Here is a 22,960-nt window from a genome sequence, read left to right as displayed (position 1 = left end):
AATGTGAACAAACTTTAATAAACGAATGATCAATTTTATTAAACAAGAGCATCTCCAATGCTGCATATATGTTTTTGTTTCAAACTGTCAACTCAGCATGCCACAACATATTTTAAACCAACCTACAAAAATCTTTATTTCTACTCTAATGGTTATTACTGGTTTGTGTTTCAAACTACCACCTCATCACCTACTTTTCCCTCCATAGTGAATTATTTCATCTTCAAAAACCGGTTTGTGTTTCCAATACATTTCAATTCTTGCACCCACCTCCAATGGTATAATGCACTTGTGTTGAATTTCAAAACACCTCCACATGGGTTTCAAAACACCCCATTAGAGATGCCCTAAGGAACTTGGATAAAACTATGTATTTTATTTATAAATAAAATTGTATGGATCTTTCGAAGTTACCCGTGTCTTTCAAAACATTTGATAGCTTATGTCATCAATCTTTGTTATAGATGACATTCAATATTGTTTTAAATACAAGCATGTTAAGATTTGTTTTTTTACAAGCTTAAGGGCAAATTAAAGTCTAAATGATAATAATAAATATAGATTTCGCATCGGTTACTCCTTGCTCAAGTAATTCTCATTCGAATATTGCTAGCTCATCAAACCGAACCGACCCGGCCCGACTCTCTTGTTTAACTTACTTTCATCCTCAAACGCGAATTTTACCAAGTGAGTTTAAATATCCCCCTTTTTCATCTTTTAAATTTTGGGGGTGGCATGTATACCCTATTTAAATTACTCATTTTTATTTCCACATGTATTCAAAACACAATTCAGTATATGTTTATGTGTGATTATTGCATGCTCTATGATAATGTTCCATGTGCTTAATTGTTTATTTTATGTTTGGTGGTTGGTATCTTATCCTCATTTATCCTAATCTAGTATGATCATACATTTACCCATTTACCCAAGTACTTTGATTTCGTATCAATAAGAACGGGTCCACATCTATTTAGTTGTTTACATTTTCATAATAATTGTAATACTCATCATTTACATATGAATTGTGATTTATCTCTCTCTCTCTCTCTCTCTATATATATATATATAAAACTAAAACTTATATATTCTCACCAACATTCGTGTTGACAAACTCTATTTTCATACATGTTATAGGTGCAAGTAGTTGATATTATTCAACATTGAAGACAATAGTTGACCGTATGATATCTATTACACAAAAGAACAATTTATTTGATTTAATTATTGTAATTTGTGTACTTGATGTAATTTTAATGAAATTAAATAATAATTGCCACATTAATTAGTGTCTTTTGAGCTACTGTCCAATCAATACGTTACGCCCTGGCATGTTCTGCCGCCTTTGGTCGGGGCTGTGACATCCCCTATGTAAAACTTAACAGAGGTTGAGTAAAACTAAACATCAAAGACCCGGTTTCATGTAAAACCTATTTTATGTTATACTTACTTTATTTAATCGCATTGTGTAAAATATAACTTAAACTCTCAAAAACCCAAGCCTTGTTTTTATGCACTTTTATATCATTTATGTTCCATCTTCAAGACTCAATGTTAACTCAAGATCTTTCAATCTAGGACACGTTCGTTAAACCGTCGACTCGCTTCCTTGAAGATTATTAATATTCCAAATGTTCTTCATCGGCATCACTTTGTCCAAGTGAGTAATGGCATCCCCGTTTTCGCTTTTATATTTTGGGGGTAGCTTGCATACTTACTCGAATAAAAATGATTTAAGACTTGGATCCTCAAACCGCAAACTCTAGTTTATATATTACTTAAAATAATTGTTCGATTGTGTGTTATGTGGCTCATATGATTATTTGTTAAACGCTTATTCCTTTTTGTTGGTTGGCCTCATCCTCATCCTCAAAAAGTATAATCATACGGCCCGCCTTGTAATTTGGTAATTTTTACTATTAGAAATGAGCCTCATTTATTTATGATTTATATACCACAATTGTTGTTATTATTTACGGTTTCACATAAGAGTTGTGAATTTTGCCTCATATTATATATATATATACACACACAAAATTCATGGAATTGCTCACCAACATTTGTGTTGAAAAAATATATTTTATGCAACGTTACAGGTTTGATTATTGAATGATTGAAGATTGAAGACGTTAATTTTATTTTGGACCGTTAGGATTATTAGTAAAATGAACTATTTATTTTTCTTGTATTTTTTTATTTGTATGAACAAGTTGTGTTGTGTTTTATGTTTAATGAAATGAATATGTTTAAATATTGACACTTTAATAGTGTCGTGTGCATTGAAACAATTACGTCGCACCCCGACATGTTCCGCTACTTTCGGTTGGGGCGTGACAAGCTCAAACTCGGCTCTTTTGCACCCATACACCGATAGCTTGCTAGTATTTTATAATAATATATAGAGTGAACTTAAATTATTTAAGAGTTATATTTTATTTATACAAACTGATACGTGCCGAAGACATCAACAACCAATTATCCACGTTCAATAAGCCACATTTAGTTTTATTAATACGAATGTTTGCATTCAAGTTGCATGTTTCCATTTAAGTTTGTGCAGTGGGCTGTTTGCATATTAGTCCATGTTCTCATCCGTTCTTGCACATGCATGTTTATCTATTCAAGTTTGTAAGCCTATATAAGGCCTTCTTGTTATGTTTAATGTTAAGTAGAAAATTATGAAGTAAATTATGTTTTGTTCTCTCTATTTCTTTGAAGTCTAACCCGCTCAAAGGATCACTGTCTTGGGAGATTAGCCATTTTGAATCGGCTTACTATCAATGGTGTTTTCATTCTCAAACCCTATGCCTCCCAACCATGAACCATAACCACTTGCACAAACCTTAGCAGCCTTTCTAATGTCGTCTTTGACAAGCGGCTGCGATGAAGGAATACTCCTCCATATTGGATACCTTTGTCACCGCCCTTGCCGATGCCCAAGTTGCTCACTTTGAGCAAACAAACCTCTTATCATCGTTCGCTAAATCACTCCTCTCTACTCTTGCTAAAACATAACCGTCACTCGAACCGTTGATACCACCACAACAAACATTGTCGCCTCCAACGCATGAACTACAAACCACCCCAAACAAGCACTACACTCAAGCAACACCACTTACACCCTGGGGACCAAAACCTTCACCGACACCGTGTGCACCAACATCTGCTTTGTACATGGGTCATCAAAGACAGTCCCAACAAATGCCCAAACACCCAATTGGTAAGTTTGCATGGGTGGGAGGTTGATGTGGTTGCGGGTTTAGGGTTAGCCTTTGGTTTCGGTTTAGCGTTAGTAGCGGTGGAAGAGGGTTGTTTTGGTGCCGATTTGGGCTTTGGTTTGTGGTGCCGATGGGTCATTTTCTTGGTTTTAGATGGGTGAATTTGGTGTAGGAAGGGTTTTGGAACAAACGGTTTCGATGGCGGTGTAGGAGATGTCAGTGGAGCAAGTAGCGGTTGTGGAGGCTCTAAACCTAATTGGGCATTAAGAAACTCAAGTTGTTGTTGGTTCTTCTCGAGAATGGCTCACAAGTCGTCAATCAACGACATGATGTGAGAGGCCATGTTGGAAGGTGAGTAAGCCAATGAAAACACCAAATGATAGGAACCGATTCGAGATGGTCAATTTCCCAAGATAGTTAATCCGTTTAATAGATCAAGCTCCAAAGAAATAAAAGAAAGAACAAGATATTTTACTTCAATATATTTTCTTCTTATTTCATTTCACAACTTAAGGGTCTAAATACAAACAATTCATAGAAACATAAATAAACATGGGGAACATGCATCATGGGAGAAACTACTAACTAATTGGAAACTACCAAATAAAATAAAAAATTAAACTTGCAAATGAAACGGTCATGCGGTGGGTCCATATCACAAACCCAAAATCCTTAATCTCAAACCCAACGAATTCTCACACTCGCTTTTGTGACGGCTACCACCTCAACTCAATGTATTATGGTTAAATCATCAAATATCACTGTTATTGATGATGAAAGTAGTATAGTTAAATTTTCAAATTATCAAATATAACCGATATGCTAAAGTTGTGATATTTCAGTTTTATCACTTAAGGTTTTGAAAGGTCTATGTTTTCTGTCAATCGTATCGGTTGACAAGTTACATGTTGAATTGTTCAACCCGAACACAACCCGTATTTTTATTCATGTAAAAACGATTCTTTCAACTCTAGTTCGTACCCACTTAAATTCATGTAATCCGAACACGACCCATTTAAGTTTAGTTTGGTTGTTTTTGGTTGATTATGGATTTTTGTAATATAGCTTAGTTTGGTAATGTTATGTTGGTTTTAGTATGACTATGGATGGTTAAAGTGAAAATAGTTATTGGAATTTGGTAATTTTTTAAAATTTGGAGGGAAATTGATAACACAATTTGAAGTTAGAACATCATAAAGTGGCTTAAAAGTCCCCTTAGGAGATTTTTGAGCAGAAAATAAATGTAGGGACCCTAGAGATCCCGAAAACCACACGGACGCAAGGTGCTCCCGCCCCTAAACCACGTGAATGCATACTGCAATTTTTTACTCTTTTCAAAGAACTAAGTCGACCACTAGAACTCCTAGTCTTAGAGCCAAAAAAAGATAGGTTTACTCTTTATTAACTTGAATTCAAACCCCCATCCGAACTCAAACGCGGGTTTCTCTTTTGTGATCCAAATCCAAGAATCCGGTTTGAATCTCGTGTCATAAGAAAAAAAGAAGAATCAGGGAAGAATTTTTTTTTATTATTGAAAGTGTTGATTCATTTTTATTTTGACTAGTTTCTTTTCTCATATTTTATCATATACTATTCATTTTAATTTTCTTTTTTATTCGGCCTTCCAGGATTTCATTCCCCGGGCAACTCCATTTAACCGGTGGATTCCTTCCAACTTACTTCTTTTATGATCTCAATGGAAATCATATAAAAGCAATTCCTATTTGATATAGCTATTTGTGCAAGTATTTTACGATTAAGAAGCGACTATCTTTTGTACAGATCATTTATTAATCTACTATAACTATAGCATACCCCCCCCCCCCCTTTCGTGAATTGCTGCATTTATTCGAGTGATACACAAACAAAGAAATTAAAATTTTTTCCTATTCCTATCCCTATCCCGATGAGCCGAAACCAAAGTTCTTATTTTTTTAGTAATAGTTCAAGTAAGTCTTGAATGAGCCCCCTAAAGCTTGACGCAAATAAACAAATTTTTGTTCTACATTATCGAGCGATATATCCTCGTCTAATTTTGGTCACTGAATAAATGAAACTTTAACAAATAACTAATAGATGCTAAAGACGGATATTCCTTGCTCATTATCAGACAATAACTTATTCACAAGCTTTGTGCGGGGCTAATAGTTTTTAATTACCATCTCATTGAAAACCATTTTCGCTCCGTTTGGCGTTATCTCTCTCTAGGGTATTTTAGTGATAGGTTCTATAGGAACTGGACGATCTTATTTGGTCAAATTCCTAGTGAAAAACTCTATCTTCCTTTCATTATGGTATTTCTGAAAAAGTTTATGGATAAAAAGTTTCAAGGTTTTGACGGTATTGATGCTAATGACGATATCCTTGATATGGAGCTGGAACTGCTAACTAGCATGAATGCGCTAACTATGAATATGATACCTGAAGATGAATACCTACTTTATATCACCCTTCATTTCGAATTAGCGAAAGGAATGTCTCCTTGCATAATATGGATTCCAAACATTCATGATCTGGATGTGAATAAGTCAAATGACTTTTCCTTAGGTCTATTAGTGAGCCTTCTCTCCAGGGATTATGAAACTAGAACTTGTTATTGCTTCTACTCATATTTCCCAAAAAGTGGACCCTAATAGATCCAAATAAATTAAATATGTGCTTTAAGATACAAAGGATTCTTCTTCCACAACAACGAAAGCACTTTTTCACACTTTCATATACTAAGGGATTTCACTTGGAAAAGAAAATGTTCCATACCAATGGATTCGGGCCCATAACCATGGGTTTCAATGCATGCGCTTACCTATGAGGTCCTATCGATTAGTGTTACACAGAAGAAATCAATTATAGATACTAATATAATTAGATTCGCTCTTCATAGACAAATTTGGGATTTGCGATCCCATATATAATTATTCTTAAATTTAGCTTATATAATATAATTTATTAATAACATTAAATACCCATATTAGTTTTATAACTTATTCATAGATCATCCGATTAAAAGTTTTTGGTACCCGCATTAGTGGGCGTGATAATAACGATGGTAACCGATGATACTGTGTGTAATAATTAAAGAGGTGTCGGTAATTTATTAATTTTTTGTCGGTTTTTGTAGTTCGCTAACGTTACTCTTATTTGTATAAAGCCCAACCAAATTAAAAGATAAAATTAATTAAAGCCCAACAAAATTAAAGTCTAAACCAAATAAAACATTGTTAGTTGTTCCCTAATGTTGGACGTTTGGTTTAGGCCGGACATCAACTTTTAGCAAAACAAAGTTTCATTCAGCAGTTGCTTCCACCCTACACTTCCCCGACCCCCGGCTGCCCTCCTCTAGCCACTGGACCTCCACCCTATAGCCGAGTATCCGACGTCCAATGCTCCCTCAATCCCTCTTCTACGATTACTTGTTCAATTTATGTGTTCTTCTACTTTTATCTAAAATTATAATTGTAATTTGTTTATATAAATTGTGTAAATTAATTAGAGATTTAGGGTTTATGTGTAAATTGAAGTTGATTTTGGGTTTCTAGTTTAAATTTGGTTTCTTCTAAAATTAGGAAACTTGTAAGATGAAACGAAAAATCTTAGTACTAATCTTTTTAAATGAAAATTCTAAGAAAACGATGATATTGGTCTAACCTCAAGTTAAAAAAAAAATTTTGTATGAAATACGGTAAGAAAATGTTTCAATTATTGTATGAAATACGGCAAGAAATATTTTTGTTTATTTTATGAAATATGGTAAAAAGAAAAAAGTTCGTTTAAATAGTATGAAATACGGTAAAAAAAAGTGAGCATTACCCCTGACATTTTGGTCTAGATCCTAGTGGGTCAAAATGCAACTCAATTATCTATGTAATTATTATATATAATAAAATATGTATTTTAACTTTTAAAGGGTGGTGTGTAGAAAGATCAATTTTCCCTATCATGTGCTTCAAAAGTTCATTCCGCTATGGGTCTTTAGAATGGTTGGTCGGCCGTGCGTCTTTTTGACCTAACCCGATTTTTACCGATCCATTTTGTGCCCACGTAGTAAATATTCCTGGATCCGCGCCGACTTGAGTTTGCACGTTGTCATGATCTTTATTCCCAATATTAATACTTCATTTCCACCGTCAAGAATAATTCTTGTTACTGGTGGTTTATATTATTGCAGAGTTTTTGTAACTGTTCTTTAGAATTGCAGGGGTAATGATAATGGTTTATATAAATTAGAGAAAATTAGCATTTGCCTCCGTGGAATATATAGTCGCGAGATGGATTAACCACTGGAAAAGAATTTGCGCATATTGTACTGTTGTTAATTTTGGGCGGGCTTAGTGTGTGCCCTTCCGTCAATTGACCATCCAGTTGACATGTGTAATGACTAACATGGCCTTTTCAGCTGCACAATTAGAAGCTTTGCGTTTCAAATAATATACAAGTGTGTACCTGAAAGTTAATTCCCTCCTAAATTTAAAATACCCGTTTTTTTATTAACTTTTCACCCGAATCGACCCCGAAAACAACCAAACGAACCGATATATTTCATTTTTTATAAACTTTTTACCCGAACCGACCCCGAAAACAACCAAACGAACTGATATATTTCATTTTTTTAAAAAACTTTTTACCCGAATCGACCCCGAAATCAACCAAACGAACTGATATATTACATTTTTTAAAAACTTTTCACCCGAACCGACCCCGAAAACAACCAAACGAACCGATATATTTCATTTCTTTTTAAACTTTTTACCCGAATCGACCCCGAAAACAACCAAACGAACTGATATATTACATTTTTTTTAACTTTTCACCCGAACCGACCCCGAAAACAACCAAACGAACCGATATATTTCATTTTTTTTAAACTTTTTACCCGAACCGACCCCGAAAACAACCAAACGAACCGGTATATTTCATTTTTTTTAAAACCTTTTACCCGAACCGACCCCAAAAACAACCAAATGAACCGATATATTTCATTTTTTTAAAACCTTTTACCAGAACCGACCCCGAAAACAACCAAACGAACCGATATATTTCATTTTTTTAAAAAAACTTTTCACCCGAACCGACCCCGAAAACAACCAAACGAACCCGAACTCGAACACAATGAAGACAAACATTTCTTTTATATATATAACACGAACACAATACACAACAAAATACATACATACATATAACAAATGTGACATCTGACCCGATCCGACCCGACCCAGGTACCCGTTTCTCCGATCCGATCTCTTTCTTTTATGATTTAATATTTATTTATACTTATACTTTATTTTTAATATTAATGTTTTCCTTCCCGCCTCTTCCTCTCTTTTCCTTTCCGCCGTCCCGTCCCTCTTCTTCTCTCCGCCTTCTTTTCCCTCTTGTTGCCGTCCCGCCTCTTTCTCTCTCTTGTCGTCGTTCCGCCCTTACGCCTTGAACCCCTTTTTCTCTTAACTCTTTGCTTGTCCTTTGTTTCTTCCCGCCTAAGGTTGTCTGCGCAGCTCCACGCGCCAGACTCCTTGCAAGGAAGCCTGCGCGAAGACCAGTTGTTCCTGCGATACGCGAGGCGAACTGTTCTCGCAGCACGCTAAGAATTGTAGTTCTTCCCGCAGCGCGCTAAGAATTGTAGTTCTTCTCGCAGCGCGCTAAGAACGGTAGTTCTTCCCGCGACGCGCTAAGAATTGTAGTTCTTCTCGCAGCGCGCTAAGAACGGTAGTTCTTCCCGCGACGCGCTAAGAATTGTAGTTCTTCTCGCAGCGCGCTAAGAACGGAAGTTCTTCCCGCGGCGCGCTAAGAATGGTAATTCTTCCCGCGGCGCGCTAAGGATAATAGTTCTTCCCGCGGCGCGCTAAGGTTTGCTCTGTCAGCCTTCGCCCTCGCGCGTGCGCTCGAGCCTTCTCGCGCTAAACCCTTTGAGTTTCCTTCTGTTTAATCTAGCCGTTTGCTTTTGTGTTGTCTATTCTTCTGTGCTGTTGACCTGACCTGTCTTATGTCTGAAAAGTTACTTTCGGCGTAGCATGCGCGCCAACCCCATTGGTTGACAGAAAAAGTGACTGACATTATCTTTGGAGATCTGCTTTTCCATGCTTGACCAGTACCTTTTCTGACACCTCCCATGCCTGTTTACTGTTCCCTGTCAGTCTTCCCTTTTTGCTTTTTTCTCTTTTCCTGCAGCCGTCATATCTTTTGTTATCTTTTGGTTTGTCTTGTTCTGTTTGCCTTGGAGATCTTTTCCCCTTTTCTAGGGATTGTGTTCCCTAGGGTTTCCCTATAAATAATAATGTTATTTTCCTAACACTTCACACACAAACACTTATTTTAACCTCCTCCTTGATCTCTCTGCCGCCTCCCTCTCTGCCTCCGTCTTCCTCCCTGTTCTGCCCTGCTTTTCCGGTAATATATATTATATATAATAATTTACTTATTAATTATGCTAACTTATAATCAAGACTTAAAACCAATCATTAAAACAATAATCTTTAATTATAGGTTAACTTGTGCTTGTTTAAAGTTGGTTCTTGCTTTATCTTACACCGCATCGTTTATCAAGTGAGTAATCTCGTACCTAATCCCTTTTTGCTTTTAATGTTTTGGGATGATCATGTGTTCATACAAACTTAGAGTCTTAAACTTGTTTATGAACTTTAGTCGCGCAGTATCCCATGTGTTGAGGACGTTTACTTGGCTGTTTATTTGTATGTGTGTATCATTAACCGCTTTGTTCGGCCTATTCCGAAGTTTTCATGGATCCATTAGATGAACACGGGAGACCTATCGTTTACGGTTTTCTTTGTTTACACTTGCACAGATGTTTTCTCGTTTTTGTGCTCATTTGGGAGCACGGATTGAACTATGAACTATGAGCTATGATCTATTTAGGCTTGATCACAATCTGATTGCACCCTTGTTAAACACCAGACATACACGTGTTGCGCGCAGATTTATTGTTATCTATGTATTGTATTAAACTTGATTTCTCACCAACACGCAAGTGTTTGACGTTTTATTTTAACGCATGTTCAGGTTTGCTGTAGCTACATTTGGAGCTTGTGGACACGTAGGACGTTTTTACTTTTGGACCTAGATTAAAATGTATCAAGACAAGTTATTGTTGTTCGAATATTTTGCCTTATAATATAATGAATTATGTTGCTTTATGTTATCTTGTGTTTACTTTGCGCGTGCGCGAATGAATGTATTTATTAAATATTGACACCCAAATAGTGTCACGAGTAATGAAACAATATGTGGCGCCCCGATGTATAATCCGCCTTTGGTCGGGGTGTTACAGATTGGTATCAGAGCTCGTTGACTTTAGGATAGGTGGTTAGACGTAACGGCCTAGAATACCTAAGAGTCCCTTCTCGCGCATGAGAGAAATCTCATGTTTGCGCGCTTATTGTTAATTACTCGTTATTTATGAATATGCTCGCGCTTGCGCAGTATATGATTTTATGTTTTATTTCGCGATATTTCGATTTTTGTTGAATTTCGATTTTTATTGATTTTACTTACATGTTCGTTTGTTGGATTTGAAAATCCGAAAAGTCATGGTGATACATGAATAGTTGATTTTCAATTTCCATTTACGATTATGTTCTGAGGTTGGAGACTTGAAAAGTCATGGTGATACATGAATTGTCAACCTCCAATACTCATTTTCTTGTATGTTTTATATTGAAGATTGAAAAGTCATGGTGATACATGAATCGTCAATCTCCAATACTCGTTTGCTCGTATATTTTAAATTGGGAATTCGGAAAGTCATGGTGATACATGAATTGTCGATTCTTGATTTGAATTTGTTACCTTTATTAAGTCTGCATTTAGGGTCATTTATTTTACTTTAACTTTTGACAGTAACTGACTCCGTGAAACCAAGCTTTTCGAGGTTATACTTTGCGTTAAAACCAAGATATTAACAAAAATTAAAACTTTTATAGAATGCCTCCGCTATCTCGCCGTCATCAGAGGAGAGAAGCCTCGCGCAGACGTTCGCTGCAACGTTCCCAGGAAATGGCCGCCGCAATAGCCCAAGCCTTAAACCAAAACAATGCTAATACCTCCAGTTATAACATTAAGTCCTTTAACGCGGGTAACCCTCCAAAGTTCACAGGTCTTGAAGGAGCCACCGTGATGCTCCAATGGCTCGAGAAGATTGAAAACACTTTCCTCCACACCCAATGCCCCTCAGACAGACAAACCCTATATGCTTCCAGTGTCCTGGAATCTAGAGCGCTTACATGGTGGAATGGAGTAGCTCATGCGCGTGGCGCAGAAGCTGCTTCTAGCATGCCCTGGGAGGAATTCAAAGAAATTCTGACGCGAGAATTCTGCCCTCCCAACGAAGTTAAGCGCCTGGAAGAAGAATTTTGGAATCTTAAGCAGTACAGTGGCGAAGCGCGCGAGTACGCGACGCGTTTCCATGAACTAAGCCTGCTTGTCCCTCACCTTGTTACCCCTTCCCGCCGAGCCATCGAGAAATTCCTTGGGGGTCTCCCCATGGAAATTCAAGATTCTGTATGGGCCAGAAACCCAGCAACCCTCTCTGACGCCATTGAGTTGGCCGCTGTGCTCAGCGACAACCATGTCAGAGCAGGAACCCTGTTCCTGCGGGGAGCTGAGAAGACTAAACCCACCAAGACTGCCCCTGAACCAACAGAAACCAAACCCGAACCCTCAAACCGTAACAACCTCAAGCGCAGGCGCAAAGCCTATGCGCTTACCAGCCCGCCCATAGTCCAGCAACCCACCTACCAACCTCCAGTTTACACGCCTAACCCACTATCAGCCTACCCAACTCCCCCTATAGTCCACAACTATGCCTTAACCAATCCCGCACTCCCTGCCCCGCCTCCTAAGAAACCTTACACAGGAACCCAACCCTTTTGCCCAACCTGTAGACTTCACCACCCAACTCAGACCCCGTGTCGACAATGTAACCGATGTGGCCGCGTTGGTCACTCAGCCGAATACTGTAGAGTCCCTCCCGCCAATCCAATTGCGCCAATACCACCAGTCTACCCGCAGAACCCACAACCAACCTACCAAAACCCACGACCCAGATCGTGCTTTAACTGCGGTGATCCCAGTCATTTCCGGAACGCGTGCCCGAGACTACAAGTTCAGATTACGCAAGTGAATCCGGTGAACCAGATTTCGAACCAAGTGACGCGCGGATGAGCTTTTAACATAACCGCGCACCAAGCGCAAGCGAATAATGACGTAGTTAATGGTACATTTTTGCTTAACGGATTTTATGCTTCTGTACTTTTTGATACTGGCGCCGATCGAAGTTTTATTTCTCGCGCGTTTGAGCAGAAGCTTGCGCGACCGCGCAGCGATTTAAAAGAAAATTTTTCAGTTGAATTGGCTAATGGCGAAACTGTTTTAATTAACTCAGTGATTAAAAATTGCACGCTTAACCTTAACGAAAACGATTTCCTGATCGACCTCATCCCCATGCCTCTTGGAAGCTTTGATGTTATCATTGGTATGGACTGGCTCTCGAATAATCGCGCCGAAGTTATTTGCGCCAAGAAGTTGATTCGCATTCCTCGAGAAAATGGTGATCTTCATATCTACGGCGAAAAACCCTCCAGTGGTCTTAAACTTATGTCTTGCGCCGAAGCCCAAAGACTCATGCGGAAAAGGTGTATTGCATTTTTAGCCTATGTGGTTAAACCCGATGAAGGAAAGAAGAAGCTTCGCGATATCCCTGTTGTGCGTGATTTCCCTGAAGTTTTTCCTGATGATCTTCCTGGTATCCCTCCCGCTCGTGAAGTCGAGTTCCGTATTGATCTTGTCCCTGGTGCTTCCCCCGTAGCTAAATCTCCTTACCGTCTTGCGCCCGCTGAGATGCAAGAATTGGCAAGCCAACTTCAAGAGTTGACCGCTAAAGGATTCATTCGCCCTAGCTCTTCGCCCTGGGGTGCTCCGGTGTTGTTCGTTAAAAAGAAAGATGGTTCGTTTCGCATGTGTATCGATTACCGCGAGTTGAACAAACTCACCATTAAGAACCGGTATCCCTTACCGCGTATTGACGACCTCTTTGATCAACTCCAAGGTGCCTCTTGTTTCTCCAAGATTGATCTCCGCTCTGGCTATCACCAGTTGCGCATCCGCGATGAAGATGTTCCGAAGACTGCTTTTCGAACTCGTTATGGCCATTTTGAATTCTTGGTCATGTCCTTCGGTTTAACCAACGCACCCGCCGTTTTCATGGATCTAATGAATCGGGTGTGTAGGCCTTTCTTGGATAAATTCGTGATTGTGTTTATCGATGACGTTCTGATTTATTCTAAGACCAAGACCGAGCATGAGCAACTTCTTCGGTTGGTGTTGCAAAAGCTTCGAACCGAGCAGCTTTATGCTAAGCTCTCCAAGTGTGAATTTTGGTCGGATGAAGTACAGTTTCTTGGCCATGTTGTTAACAAGATGGGTATCCATGTCGACCCATCCAAAATTGAAGCAATCAAGAACTGGATTACGCCATCCACTCCTACCGAGATCCGTTCCTTTATGGGCTTAGCTGGTTATTACCGGCGCTTCATTTCGAACTTCTCGAAGATCGCTTTGCCTTTAACAGCTCTAACGCACAAAGGTAAAGCGTATATTTGGGGCTCGAAGCAAGAAGAAGCCTTTCTGACGCTCAAGCGTTTGTTGTGTGAAGCTCCTGTTCTTGCGCTACCTGAGGGTAATGAAGATTTTGTCGTGTATTGCGATGCATCCAACCAAGGTCTCGGTTGTGTTCTTATGCAACGAGGCAAGGTTATCGCTTACGCATCAAGGCAACTCAAGGTTCACGAGAAGAATTATACAACTCACGACCTCGAACTAGGCGCAGTTGTATTTGCCTTGAAGATCTGGAGACACTACCTTTATGGTACTAGGTGTATCCTCTACACTGACCATAAAAGCCTTCAGCATATCTTTGATCAAAAGGAACTCAACATGAGGCAACGCCGATGGAACGAACTCATCAGCGATTACGATTGTGAGATCCGGTATCATCCTGGTAAGGCTAATGTGGTAGCCGATGCGCTCAGCCGAAAACCCTGCCAGCTTAACTGTATCTTGCCGCGCACGCAGCTTCACTTTGCGCCGATTCAGAGCAATCTTGAATCACGCATTCGCGACGCGCAGCGCGCATCCATCAGTAATGGTAACCTTCGCGCCGAGTTAGCGTGTGGCGCGGAAGCGCACTTTGTCCCTAATCTGAGTGGAATTCTCTGCTATCTCAATCGCATCTGGATTCCCTTTGATGAGAATCTTCGCGCTGATATCCTGAGTGAAGCGCACAAATCTCGGTATTCTATTCATCCCGGCGCTGATAAGATGTACAAGGATTTGCGCATTACTTATTGGTGGCCCGGTATGAAGAAGGATATTGCTGTGTTCGTAGCTAGATGCCTAACTTGTTCTAAAGTAAAAGCTGAACACCAACGCCCATCTGGTTTGCTCGAACAACCAGAAATTCCTACGTGGAAATGGGAAGGTATAGCGATGGACTTTATTACCAAGTTACCTTTGACAGCAAGCAAACATGATAGCATTTGGGTAATAGTGGATCGTTTGACTAAGTCTGCTCACTTTCTACCCATTCGTGAAAACTACCGTGTTGAGCAACTCGCGCAGCTTTATGTCAAAGAGATTGTCTGCCGTCATGGTACTCCTTTGAGCATCATATCCGATCGCGATGGCCGTTTTATATCTCGCTTTTGGAAATCTCTCCAATCTGCGCTAGGAACTCGCTTGGACATGAGTACGGCATATCATCCTCAGACTGACGGTCAGTCTGAGCGAACTATTCAAACTCTTGAGGATATGCTCCGATCTTGTGTTCTTGATTTTGGAGGTAATTGGGATTCGCACCTGCCTTTGATCGAGTTCTCTTATAATAACAGCTATCATTCCAGTATTGGTATGGCCCCATTTGAAGCACTTTACGGTCGTAAGTGCCGCTCCCCGATTTGTTGGAGCGAAGTGGGTGAAACTCAAATCACAGGACCCGAACTTGTTCAAGAGACAACCGATAAAATCGCCAAGATCCGTGATCATCTGCTGACTGCCAGAAGCCGACAGAAGAGTTACGCAGATCGCAGGCGAAAGCCTCTCGAATTTCAAGTTGGTGATCTTGTTCTCCTCAAAGTGTCGCCTTGGAAAGGTGTTGTCCGCTTTGGGAAGAAAGGTAAGCTTGCCCCTCGATATGTTGGACCATTTAAGATTCTCGCGCGTGTGGGAAAAGTTGCCTACAGACTTGACCTGCCGCCCGCGCTCAGTAATGTGCATCCAACGTTCCATGTATCCAATCTTAAGAAGTGTTTAGCTGACGAGAACCTTCACATCCCACTTGATGAAGTTCAAGTTGATGAATCTATGCATTTCGTTGAGAAGCCTGTTGAGATTATGGATCGCCAGGTTAAGCAAACCAAGCGCAGTCGTATCCCTATCGTGAAAATTCGCTGGGAGTCCAAGCGCGGAGCCGAGTTTACATGGGAAAGGGAAGATCAAATGAAGATCAAGTACCCGCACCTGTTCTCTGCGCAACCTACTTCGAGATAAATTTCGGGACGAAATTTCTTAAAGTAGGGGAGACTGTGACATCTGACCCTATCCGACCCGACCCAGGTACCCGTTTCTCCGATCCGATCTCTTTCTTTTATGATTTAATATTTATTTATACTTATACTTTATTTTTAATAATAATGTTTTCCTTCTCGCCTCTTCCTCTCTTTTCCTTTCCGCCGTCCCGTCCCTCTTCTTCTCTCCGCCTTCTTTTCCCTCTTGTTGCCGTCCCGCCTCTTTCTCTCTCTTGTCGTCGTTCCGCTCTTACGCCTTGAACCCCTTTTTCTCTTAACTCTTTGCTTGTCCTTTGTTTCTTCCCGCCTAAGGTTGTCTGCGCAGCTCCACGCGCCAGACTCCTTGCAAGGAAGCCTGTGCGAAGACCAGTTGTTCCTGCGATACGCGAGGCGAACTGTTCTCGCAGCGCGCTAAGAATTGTAGTTCTTCCCGCAGCGCGCTAAGAATTGTAGTTCTTCTCGCAGCGCGCTAAGAACGGTAGTTCTTCCCGCGACGCGCTAAGAATTGTAGTTCTTCTCGCAGCGCGCTAAGAACGGTAGTTCTTCCCGCGACGCGCTAAGAATTGTAGTTCTTCTCGCAGCGCGCTAAGAACGGAAGTTCTTCCCGCGGCGCGCTAAGAATGGTAATTCTTCCCGCGGCGCGCTAAGGATAATAGTTCTTCCCGCGGCGCGCTAAGGTTTGCTCTGTCAGCCTTCGCCCTCGCGCGTGCGCTCGAGCCTTCTCGCGCTAAACCCTTTGAGTTTCCTTCTGTTTAATCTAGCCGTTTGCTTTTGTGTTGTCTATTCTTCTGTGCTGTTGACCTGACCTGTCTTATGTCTGAAAAGTTACTTTCGGCGTAGCATGCGCGCCAACCCCATTGGTTGACAGAAAAAGTGACTGACATTATCTTTGGAGATCTGTTTTTCCATGCTTGACCAGTACCTTTTCTGACACCTCCCATGCCTGTTTACTGTTCCCTGTCAGTCTTCCCTTTTTGCTTTTTTCTCTTTTCCTGCAGCCGTCATATCTTTTGTTATCTTTTGGTTTGTCTTGTTCTGTTTGCCTTGGAGATCTTTTCCCCTTTTCTAGGGATTGTGTTCCCTAGGGTTTCCCTATAAATAATAATGTTATTTTCCTAACACTTCACACACAAACACTTATTTTAACCTCCTCCTTGATCTCTCTGCCGCCTCCCTCTCTGCCTCCGTCTTCCTCCCTGTTCTGCCCTGCTTTTCCGGTAATATATATTATATATAATAATTTACTTATTAATTATGCTAACTTATAATCAAGACTTAAAACCAATCATTAAAACAATAATCTTTAATTATAGGTTAACTTGTGCTTGTTTAAAGTTGGTTCTTGCTTTATCTTACACCGCATCGTTTATCAAGTGAGTAATCTCGTACCTAATCCCTTTTTGCTTTTAATGTTTTGGGATGATCATGTGTTCATACAAACTTAGAGTCTTAAACTTGTTTATGAACTTTAGTCGCGCAGTATCCCATGTGTTGAGGACGTTTACTTGGCTGTTTATTTGTATGTGTGTATCATTAACCGCTTTGTTCGGCCTATTCCGAAGTTTTCATGGATCCATTAGATGAACACGGGAGACCTATCGTTTACGGTTTTCTTTGTTTACACTTGCACAGATGTTTTCTCGTTTTTGTGCTCATTTGGGAGCACGGATTGAACTATGAACTATGAGCTATGATCTATTTAGGCTTGATCACAATCTGATTGCACCCTTGTTAAACACCAGACATACACGTGTTGCGCGCAGATTTATTGTTATCTATGTATTGTATTAAACTTGATTTCTCACCAACACGCAAGTGTTTGACGTTTTATTTTAACGCATGTTCAGGTTTGCTGTAGCTACATTTGGAGCTTGTGGACACGTAGGACGTTTTTACTTTTGGACCTAGATTAAAATGTATCAAGACAAGTTATTGTTGTTCGAATATTTTGCCTTATAATATAATGAATTATGTTGCTTTATGTTATCTTGTGTTTACTTTGCGCGTGCGCGAATGAATGTATTTATTAAATATTGACACCCAAATAGTGTCACGAGTAATGAAACAATATGTGGCGCCCCGATGTATAATCCGCCTTTGGTCGGGGTGTTACAACAAAACACCCGAATTATAAACTTCGGGATTTTACATATAACGAGCTGAACCCGAACACTACGGAAGGAGAAGCGGGTTGAGAGTCCAACTCCTACGAAACACGACTCGGGCTTCGCCTGCGAAAATAACCAAAAAACGAGCTGAGATTCTTCGAATCCAGATCCGTACTCGAAGATTAACTTCAATCGGGACTCCAAAGAGAGCTCGATTTTAGTTGACATTGAAAATCAAAGCCATTGTAGTTGTAGTTGACGGGTGCGACGGGAACGACGGGGTGCGATGTGCGACGGGGAGCCGGGAAAGGCGACGGGAGTCGGAGGGTGGAGGTGCGACGGTGGTGGTGGTGATAGGACGGGAGTGGTGAAGATGGTGAAGTGTGTGGAGGAAGATGGTGAAGATGTATATATATATATATAATACGATGTTGATTAGATTAAGGAAGATGGGAATGTGGAAGGAAGGAGAGGTGGAGGAAGAGTGTGGAGAATACCCGGTGGTGATCGGACTGCCATTTTTCCCGGCAAGCCGGTTTTCCAAGCTCATGAAAAAGATACTAAACGGAATGGCTCAGATATATCACCTAATTTTGTATTTGTGGCACAGATATATCACCTAATTTTATATTTATAAAAAGTCTAAAACACCCTCCAAATTAACAGAGGTTAACGGAAAAATCTAACAGAAGGTCACAGACTGACCCGCCCAATTAAATAACGGTACAACATGCGCAAATTCTTTTTCAGTGGTTAATCCATCTCGCGACGATATATTCCAGGGAGGCAAATGCTAATTTTCTCTATAAATTATTATAGACCATTAATATTACAGCTAAGAAAACTGTAGGTTTAAATCAGTTTCAAGATTCGCTACTATGAATGTGGGATTGATGGTGGTAAAGTGGTGATATTTGACAATTAGAAATTAATATATGAAAGTGAGATAAGCAATCTCAAACAGTTCACAACAGCTTGCATGTGTGTCAAATCGCAATAAACCGTTTTTAGAAGCAATGCCATACACTCTCTTTGATCTCTACCAAATGGTATAAACAACATGCGAATCTTCTAACTTCTAAGGTAGATCTAAATGGTCCATGCCATTGACCTTTAACGCGCTTTTGGAAAAAGTGAATCACAGAACTTCAAAGTGCATTTCCTGTTAGATGTTTTAACATGTTTTAATACTTATATCAAATACAAACAAAAAAAAAGGTATATAGAAATACCTGATTACAGATTGGGCAAGTTTGGCTTCGTTCCATCCACTCTAGAATGCATGAAAGGTGAAACTGATGGTTGCATTTCGTTACAATTCTTGGATTCTCAGAATCATACTCTGCAAGTGATCAATGCTTGTGTTCAAATCGATTAATAAACATAAATTTTGACTTTCAAGAGTCAAATGCAAGTACTAGTTTGACCAAAAAAGTCAAAAATTGCATATACAGAAATTAATTTACCTTCAAAACAAGTGGGACAAGTATCCTCTTCCTCCATTGTGGAACAAGCAAGACTTTTTGATGTTTGAAATCCAACTTCAACCTTTTTTGGGGACTCAACAATAGGCGTATTGCCCTCAGCTACATGGTCAAATATCTTGACTTTGACAAGAGTCTGTTTATGATAAGCTTGATCATTAGAGCCCGTGTTTGCTGATTGTGGAATTCCTAAAACCACATCAAACGGAATAGGAGTCGGAGGAGATCTATAGGTGTCGGGTATTGACGTGTCAAGATTTACATCAATTAGTAATCTTGTGGAAAATGAACTCTCACGAGGTGTTGTCAATTCGTGTTCCTCCAATGCCGGTGGACACTGCAATTGAAGTTCATAAAAATTTAGTCAGCAGGACAGATTTACTGAAAATGGTAATTTGAGTTATGTTTTCTTGCTAACGGGTCAGTTTGAGTTATAAAACATTTTAAAGTTAACAATTTTCGTTGAGTTCAAACATAAGTTTGTGTTGCATGATAAAAACCCTTAACTGATTTAGTTTACAGCAAATAGTTCATCTTTTGCATTTTGTCTGAAATATAATTGTTCAACTGATACGTTTTGTTTTGCATGATTGGGTCTCTAAAGTTTATAAAGCGAACCTTCGTTAATATTTATAAGTTAAAGGACAGAATCGCTCAAAAGTAAGTTCACAGACTTACGCGTGAACTAAGTGCAGAAGTGATGGTGGGTCAACCTGACTTGTTTTGACCCGTTCCACCACCTATCAAACTAGTCCTAGATAGAAATTCAGTGAGAGAAAGCTTAAAGCTGTTACTTTTGAGGTTAACCTTCTGAATTAAAAATATTGAGAGAAAAAAGATTCTTATGGACAGAAAACTTAACACCAACCTCTGAACTTCATACCAAGTATGTGGGAAACCGGTCAGTTTGACCTCAAAAAGTCAAACTACAGGTACCTTGTTTGAAAGAATAATTTTTTTGTAATTAGTAGTGTAATGAGAAGAAACACTCACATAATTATACACCGGAGTTCCATGGAGCTGGAATTTTTGAGATGAAGAGCAGCAACCTCCCATTATCGGTTATGCTTTCGTTTATGCTTTATAGTTTTGTAGAACCTTTAATGCTATTCAACATGAGCCAATTTAAAAAGCCTACAATGCCCAATGATGAAAGAGATGTTATGACCATATAACTAAATTAATTTAGTGATATTTATACATGTTGAGCATGCCCGACTTGAAAATAAAGTCGTTGCACAACTGGAAAAAATTGGACCTAAGGTGTTCGGATAATTAAAACATACAAGAAAGAACTCACTATCATGTATCAGAAGACATTGACAAGTTTAAAAAGGGTTTAATTTTTTGTACTTTTGTACTTCATCACAAAACAAATAGAGAAAATTATAAACACAGAAAAATGATCCTAAAAAGAAATCCTTTTCCAAGAATCAACCATGCAAGAACATAACCATCATTAAAAGTTCAAAATATCATGCTGCAGATAAATCAGAACACACAAACACGCAGGCGCACACGAATGATTAATTAAAGACCAAAATATTCAGAAAACCAAGCATACAAGGATACAAATCAATCTTCAAGTTAGGAAATATTTTCACATAAAAATCATAAATAAAAACAGAAAAAACCATTAAAGATATATTTTAATATACGTACATACTATTCGAAGTCGGACCAAACATCCAGGCACACAAACATGAGATTCATTCAAAATAATCATATTTTAGAAAAAGCTAGACCAATAAAGATCTTCAATAAACTAATAAATTTCAAATGTCAAGAACACATCACATCAAAATCATACAACTGGATGTGCCAAAATCAAACATAAGTACCGTGAATTATCAAAAATAAAATTTAAACACACCCACCTCATATTTCAGCAAGACTTTCAAAACCCATGTACAATTTACAGAAAGAACATAAATTTCTACAACTGAATCATCTTAATTACCTTATAAAAACAGCTCTTCAACAACTGAAATATGCACCCACCTGATATTTCAGTAGGATTTCCAAAACCCACCCATGAACAACTTAGAAAAAAATTATAAAACTTAACAGAAATAATCCTGATTACCTTATAATTAAAAACAGTTCTTCAACAACATAAATCAAAATCTAAACACACCCACCTCATATTTCAGCAAGATTTCCAAAACCCATGAACAATTTATAAAAAAGATAATAATTTCATTAACAAAAATAATCTTGATTACCTTACAAGAACAGTTCTTCAACACCAAAGAAGAGAGTAGTGAAGAAGCAATGGGTGTAAAGTATGGTATTTGTTTAGGAATCCCACTAGTGATTTTGAATTGTTTAGTTATATAACAAAAGTAACAACAACAACAACAACAATAATAATAATAATAATAATTTGGGTGATGAAAAAAGAAAGAGCAAATGAGTCAAAAAGAGAGAATTTGATAGCCACGCTTCAAGGAATATGTTAGTATTGTCGTTTGAAAGCTTATGGTGGGTCCCTTTGGCTGGCTGCTTTGCCATCAAGCGGCCAAAAAAGATGACAAAATATGTCAATGATTTGGACCAGTTTTCACTTTTGAGTTTTGACACGTCAGCTTTTATAAGTACAATAATCAGTTAAAAAGTTTGAATAAAATAAAAATGTATTGGCTTCGCCCGGGTTCGAACCGGAGACCTTCAGTGTGTTAGACTGACGTGATAACCAACTACACCACGAAACCGAAGTTTATGTCCTTTGTAAATTGAAAGCTACTAAATAGTAACGTATGTATACTTTAGAATTGTATTATTGTAACATAATGATTTGTTGTTAAGAAGTATATCTATTAGTTAATGATTGATGGGTGAAAAGTGATTTAAAAATTACAATCTATCAAAAACAGATATGATGGTTAGCGTGAAATTGTGAATCATATATTTTTAATGGTTAATATTTGTTTTACATATAAACATAACCGAACACAGATTGGAGGCGTGGAACAACCGGGAGGGAGCCGGAAAGGAAATGGGGTCGGACGGGGACACTATCCCTCTATTTTTTTCCAGATAATATTACCTGGAAGCCAGGAATTACTCCACGATTTATCCTATTTGATTTTGTGTGAGAGTGGACCCCTTTCAACTTAAAATAATAATAATAATAATAATAATAATAATAATAAACCTTATATCTCTTAAGAGTCACAAATTATGATCCACAAAATATAAAACACAATGCATAATTTGGATAAAATTGAAGGGCATTTATGTATTTTACGTAACTTACATTTCTTTTAAAATATAATTGCAAGATTTACCCTTAACTTTATTCATCATTTATAAATTTAAAGAAAAATTACAATGTGCCTCTTCATCTTTACTTATAAATTTGACAAGTTTATTTAAAATTCTTATTCCTTTCATATTTTTTAACATATTTTGTTTTAAACAATTTCGAGTTTACCACTAAGACATACGTGTTTTTATCGTCGTTTTGATGTACAGCTTATTAATGCATAATCTTATTAATGCATAATGTAAAGTTATTTGAGAATGAATACTTGTATGAAATTTATATGTAACTAGGATTTTGACCCCCCGCGTTGCGG

The 22,960-nt window shown here is 38.6% G+C and overlaps 1 protein-coding gene and 1 non-coding gene across 4 annotated transcripts; both read right to left on the bottom strand.

Moving 5' to 3' along the window:
• Positions 1-18,809: 18,809 nt before the first annotated feature.
• LOC143534173 (putative E3 ubiquitin-protein ligase RHB1A) lies at positions 18,810-21,723 on the bottom strand. Of its 3 annotated transcripts, none has more exons than XM_077028735.1 (5): positions 21,605-21,723; positions 20,373-20,513; positions 19,362-19,716; positions 19,128-19,237; positions 18,810-19,057 (listed from the first exon to the last, which is right to left on the bottom strand). In XM_077028735.1, the coding sequence occupies exons 2-5, from the start codon at positions 20,433-20,435 to the stop codon at positions 19,034-19,036; spliced, it is 552 nt and encodes a 183-aa protein (XP_076884850.1). In that variant the 5' UTR covers positions 20,436-20,513; positions 21,605-21,723; the 3' UTR covers positions 18,810-19,033. The 3 variants fall into 3 exon arrangements, with proteins under 3 accessions (XP_076884850.1, XP_076884851.1, XP_076884852.1); XM_077028736.1 differs by having other exon boundaries at positions 21,521-21,607; XM_077028737.1 differs by lacking the exon at positions 21,605-21,723 and adding an exon at positions 21,257-21,272.
• A 296-nt stretch (positions 21,724-22,019) lies between these two features.
• On the bottom strand, positions 22,020-22,093 carry TRNAV-AAC (transfer RNA valine (anticodon AAC)). The gene has a single exon. It is a non-coding gene; the product is annotated as a tRNA-Val (tRNA).
• Positions 22,094-22,960: the final 867 nt, after the last annotated feature.

The sequence above is a fragment of the Bidens hawaiensis genome, unplaced genomic scaffold, assembly GCF_021521415.1.
Source record: "Bidens hawaiensis isolate Kalapana, Puna unplaced genomic scaffold, B.hawaiensis_p1.1 tig00010099_1, whole genome shotgun sequence".
Lineage (NCBI taxonomy): Eukaryota > Viridiplantae > Streptophyta > Magnoliopsida > Asterales > Asteraceae > Bidens > Bidens hawaiensis.
Note: the sequence above shows the minus strand (reverse complement) of the source record. Positions and strands in the feature narration are given on the sequence as shown.